The sequence below is a fragment of the Monopterus albus genome, unplaced genomic scaffold, assembly GCF_001952655.1.
Source record: "Monopterus albus unplaced genomic scaffold, M_albus_1.0 scaffold417.1, whole genome shotgun sequence".
Taxonomy (NCBI): domain Eukaryota; kingdom Metazoa; phylum Chordata; class Actinopteri; order Synbranchiformes; family Synbranchidae; genus Monopterus; species Monopterus albus.
Window position 1 is genome coordinate 26,589 of NW_018128297.1, and position 5,579 is coordinate 32,167.

Consider the following 5,579-nt stretch of genomic DNA (forward strand, 5'->3'; position numbering starts at 1 on the left):
AGTTTTTGTGAGCGCACCCATTTTGTTTTTAGCGGGAAGGTCTGAGTTCAGTTGGGGTCGTCACACTAGAAGAGTGTAGACGCGTGTTATTCTTTGTTCCAATAAAATATGCTAAGAGAGCTAAAAGATATTATTGCTTCCGTCAAATTTCTTCCCGAGTTCAACGCTGGTGAAGCTGCAAAGCTCAACACGGTCATTTTTCAAAATAAAAGATCGTTCATACTCAGATAATAAATAAAACGGAAATAAATAATAATTTCTTGTACGGCCCGGTACCAATTGATCCACGGACCGGTACCGGTCCGCGGCCCGGGGGTTGGGGACCACTGGTCTAGACCTTACTTTGTAAAGTGTCCTGAGATGACTTTTGTTGTGATTTGGTGCTATACAAATAAAATTTGATTTGATTTGATATTTCACATGAATTTTTCTGTCTAATTATAAAAATGACAAGCCTGCCCAGCTCCCGTTCAGGCGTGTGTGGCTGCTTGCTCCATACACCTCAATGATCCTGTCCATACGCTCAGGCCGTTATCTGCTCTAATCCTAATCATGGTCTGGCCCAGTGGGACTGTGCTGCAGAAAGGACAAGCTGCAGGTAGAAGTCCCACAGGTGAGTCAGCTGCACAGGTAACTCTACGTTCAGCGCCACCTTGTTTTGAAGGAAGTGAGCTCTCACTTTGTCTCTGTTTTCAGTTACCCAAGAAGAAATACGACTTTGCGCACGGAGTCTAAGCATTTTGTCCACTAACGTGTACAAGCACACACACAATGACATTTCAAGATGGAACACTTTTACTGTGAAAGAAACCCAATTATAGCGTCAACAGTTTCTGAAAATGCACTAAAGAAAACTCCGGTAGAGTAACGCAACTGTCCGAACATAAACGATCTTTGGCGCGCACGTACGCTTCTTCTAGTTTCTGTTGCTATGGAAACGCGAGCATTACAGACTAACTGCACTTTGGATAGTTTATAGAAGTACAAGTGCACAAGAAAACATCGCCTCTATGTCTGGGATTGATAAGCGGGCTCTTCTGGAGCTGAATGCGCGGAGGGAAACATGGTGTCAGGTCGAGACGAACCCCCGGCAGTCCTGGGAGAGGACCGAGAGGAGGCACTACCGGAGTCACCTCCGGACCAGCTCGGCCGTCCTCACCGCTCTGACCGCCGGACCGCAGCGCAGGGCGGCGCGCACCGAGCGACCGCCCCCCACCAAGCTCCCGGAGAGGAGGCACTTTGAAGAGGGATGTAAGACAGTCTGTTACTGTAACTGGGCAGTCGTTTCTGCAGCAACAAATATCTTTAAAACAGTCCATGCAACTGAACACCCCAAAATAATACTGCAACTTTCCAATCTGTGAAAAGTTCCAACACTATGATGCACTGGAAAACAGCCAGCAGTAATGTAGGACGCATGTGACGTTACTTTATTGGTTTAAACAGGGTGCACTTAAATTATTTTTTGTCTTGGTCAGAATCTATTAAAACTGTTAAACAACTACGTGACTTCTGTGGTTTCTTCTCTTTCAGATCAATCCCACCTGGTGTAGATGGCTGCAGCCTGACAAGACCTCACAAGCTCATACAACACACCTGTAGGCTACACGTGGCGCCCTTCAACATTCTCAGTATATTCCCATAAACAGGGTGCAACAAAAATACAATGTAATACAATATCCAAAATTAAATTAACCACACAACAGGTCTTTTAAATGCTAATCTTTACCTTGAGGGTTTGTGTTGACTGTGTCTAAAAATCAACCAGTAGATGTGTTACTTGAGAAAGCTTAATAGATACCAGCCTGACTGCCAAAACTTTGGTGCAGAGTGAAACATTGTCAGGATGAACCTTAATGATGGGATTTGCTGACATCTAAATGCTAATATGGCAGACATCTGAACTGAGGCGTGTTTATTTTAAACAAATAAAGCTGATGAGGTATCACATCAAATAACGTGCTGCTGTATTGTTTTCAGTGTAATACAGGACACAGATGATTTACACATTACTGTTTTCAGTTTTAATTTTAGATCTTACACACTGCCCCGACTTTTTCTGATTTGAGGTCGTAATGCTGCTAAACATTAGCAATACTGTAGCATGTGAAAGTTAATACCAAGTTCAAAACACAACAGAGCAGCTGAGCACAGAGGCTGATAAGCTGCATCTTCGAACACAAGATACATTCTTTATGATTTAGGTGTCATTTGGCATGTGCATGTTAGTGCCGGTCAGCTTTGGGAAAAAGTCTGTATGCATTCTGTGTAGTGACAAGCTGAGCAGTTTGTGGCGACAGACCTTTGATGTCAGTGATGTACCGGCAGGACTGAACGATGTTACTGGGCTCATTCCTCACCTGAAAGAGAAGAAACATCTGCAGCAGCTGCACTTGGGTGTCTAAATCTGATGATTTTTAGTGATGTGAAACCTACGTGCTTGTCGAGCCCCAGGACAGGAGAGTCGGTTTCCTGACAGATGTGCTCCAGTGGGATCTGCCGGATCAGTCTGACTCTCTGTATGGCAGATCAAAATGAACAGCGACACTCTGTTTTAAGAGAAAATCTAGATGTTTTTGAAAACAGGAAACAGAGACCATCCACTGTTTTTTCCTTTTCGGCTTTACACCTCTGAATTCTACAGATGCTCAAGTATTTTAGAGATTAGTGGGAAGCCTGTATGAGAGCAGTCTGTTGTTGTTAGTTAACGATATTAACACCAGAGTTAATCCTGGTTCTGTTGCCACAGTTTGAACCAACAGATTATTCATTTGAGCTGATGAACCATGAAACCCTAAGAAGGTCAGAGTTAACCAAGGCCAAAAATTATTTTATAATAAATTACCTTCATATTTATCCTTATTTCTACATCATATCTTAAGATTTCTGTTGTGACAGGTCAGTCATATGAATTGCATGTGAATTCTAAGCATTTCAGTATTGGCTTCACAAAAAATAAATAACTACCTCAAATCCACCAGAGGTCTCATTCACTGCAGCTTTCACCAACTGTTTTCTCACACAGCACACCACTGGATAGCCCAGATACAGTTACGCTCCTCACCGTCTCTAAATGGATAAAGGAAAACAACCACAAGGTGAAGGTGGTGCAGGCTGTGTCAGTACCTGAGGCTTCACGCTGTGCTGCTCAGATTCCCCGCCGCCCTGCTACAGATAGATGCCAAAACACAGAGCCACCAAATCTGGAATCACTGGGATACAGTAAGTCAACAGATATGTTCAGAATAATAAACCCAGAGCTGTAATACTGGGACCTCCTGAATGGGATAATGTATACATCATTATTATTTACAGAGAATTCTTCTGTAACTGCAACATGAGACTTTACCCCAGCCTACACACACACACACACACACACACACACACAAAGACGCACATGAATAGCTCTTTTCCCCTTCTCCTTTGGATGATCAGCCTGGCTTCACAGTCATCAAGATACCCTAATGTTATCCCCTTGTTATATTAATGTTATTAATGTGTGTTTTGTTTTTTTTCCCAGGTAGGTCCACTGAGAGGCCACCTCTCTTTTGCAGGGATGCCCTGTTCACATTCAGTTATACATTCACACCTGGAAGCAGCCCAATACAAATACAGGGGCACCGCAGTGCTGTTACTGAGGGTGAGGCAAACTCTGCTTTGTAACCTCTCCAACCCAGATTTAATCATTCCGGTCCAGGAACCGACAACCCCTCGGTCACAAGCTCACTTCTCTAACCTTCAGGCCATCACTGTTGATTTCAGACATATGGATCAATCCTACAACAAAGCCTGTATATAAGTATGAAATTTAGCCAGGCAGTAGCACCAAAGTTCAGCTCCCTGTAAAAATGACCCTAGTCTGGTCATCTTGTTCATAATTTGCTCTTTGTGATGAATTTCTGATGCTCTGAACTGATATCTGCCCTCTGTGCTCCTCTGGATCAGGTCCTCCAGAGCCTAGAAAGGAAAAATAAGTTTCTTGATTTGATTGAATAGTGGTAAGGAATGTAAACAAAAGTAAATATATAAGAAAATCAGTAGCTAATAAGACTAATAACACTGGATGTTAGAAAGGTGTGACAAAACATGTATAATCTAAAATGCGCATTTGATGGCCTACCTCTTCAAAGTCACGGGCTGATATATGACAGTGACAGTCAACAAAGCCAGACTCCATTGAAAATCAAAAGCATAAGGGTTAAGAGTGCATAAAACAGTGAAAACTACGAACTTTGGCAGTGTCGTGTGCCAAAACGTAGCTAACAACTATCCGGAACGGTGCTAACGCGGCGCTAGGATGTTGTTCCCTCGGGGACAATCTTAACAGCCGGACTAGAAAGTGACTACTTCAATTCCGGTTTGCGTCAAAAGTATAAACAAAATTGGCGGTAAAGATGGAGTCAGAAAAGAGTAAAACTTCGCTGTCTGCTGAAACAAATGAGGAATACAGAGTTCAGGTAACTTCGAAAAAAGAAGTTATTGAACAGATCAATAAATATAAAGAGGTTTTAAAGACAGCGCTGGATGGACAGCCAAACATGGCGGAGGAGACGAAGCAAGTTTTACTACAGGAGCTGCTGGCGGTGGGTTGGACTGCACTGTTGACATAATGTTACTGACTCTAAATCAGGATAGTTTAGGGATTACCAAACTGTTCTTGTCAAGTTTCAAAAGAGCGTTGTTTTACTAACAAGTTTCTTACCAAGTGCACAGAAAGCTGCGTGTCTGTCTTAGAGAGTTTCACACCAAATCACATTCTTAAAATCTTGCATTTAACGTTATTGTTAGCTTTGCACTGTTAATTTCGTCTTAAGCGGTAGTACACTGAATACTTCTGGTTTATGAACTTGTTGCATATAGCACTTGCATTATTTATGATACTTTATGACATCTTTGAGCTTTATTATTGATGTGTTTTCTGTGAACTGCCGATGGTTGTGCTGTTCATCACATTTGTATTCGGAAGTTAAATGGATTTGTATCTGTGCAGAACTTTGAGGCAGCAGTTCAGGACAACGTGCTGGTGGATGGAAAGCCGTGGGAGGAGGCATCGGACCCTGAAGGTGACTCTCCCTCTCCACACTCTGCACACAGTTTTTTAAGGATTGCTTTATCAACGTAACCGGTAAACACAGTTACCCAGAATTCAAAGAGCATTGTGTAATTAACCGCAGAACCTGTTCCTTTTGTCCCTCAACGCTAACACACAATAGAGAATGAGCCTCCCGATCTGGACGTCCTGCTGGATGACACCATTGTGGAGACCACCAGGAGGCGCTGTGCATACCCCAGAAAGATCCTGCCTCATGTGGTCCACTCCCTCAAAGCTGAACGTAAACTTATGGTGGGTGCCACAGTTATTCTTTTGTTTTTTGGAGTAATGCGAGTGACCGGTGTTGGAACAGGCAGTAGACCACTGCACAGAACATACACATACAGTAGGGGTTAAAAACCACATTCATTCCACATTTTGATGTCTGCTCTCACAAATCAGTTTTGGCATCAACTGAAAACATTATGACTTACTGTATATTACCAATGTGAAATGAAGTCATACATTTTTGAGAGATTCAACTTAT

At 42.7% G+C, this 5,579-nt stretch overlaps 2 protein-coding genes across 2 annotated transcripts in view; both read left to right on the plus strand.

Moving 5' to 3' along the window:
• Nucleotides 1–883: 883 nt before the first annotated feature.
• Nucleotides 884–1,955, plus strand: spata45 (spermatogenesis associated 45). Its single transcript, XM_020586616.1, has 2 exons — nucleotides 884–1,251; nucleotides 1,534–1,955. The coding sequence occupies exons 1-2, from the start codon at nucleotides 1,011–1,013 to the stop codon at nucleotides 1,551–1,553; spliced, it is 261 nt and encodes an 86-aa protein (XP_020442272.1). The 5' UTR covers nucleotides 884–1,010; the 3' UTR covers nucleotides 1,554–1,955.
• Nucleotides 1,956–4,138: 2,183 nt separating this feature from the next.
• The window catches only part of nsl1 (NSL1 component of MIS12 kinetochore complex), a 3,493-nt gene continuing 2,052 nt past the window's right edge, over nucleotides 4,139–5,579 (plus strand). The window contains exons 1-3 of the mRNA XM_020586612.1: nucleotides 4,139–4,583; nucleotides 4,991–5,063; nucleotides 5,214–5,344. Coding sequence (XP_020442268.1) covers nucleotides 4,395–4,583; nucleotides 4,991–5,063; nucleotides 5,214–5,344 — 393 coding nt within the window. The 5' untranslated portion in view covers nucleotides 4,139–4,394. The remainder of the gene's footprint in view (nucleotides 4,584–4,990; nucleotides 5,064–5,213; nucleotides 5,345–5,579) is intronic.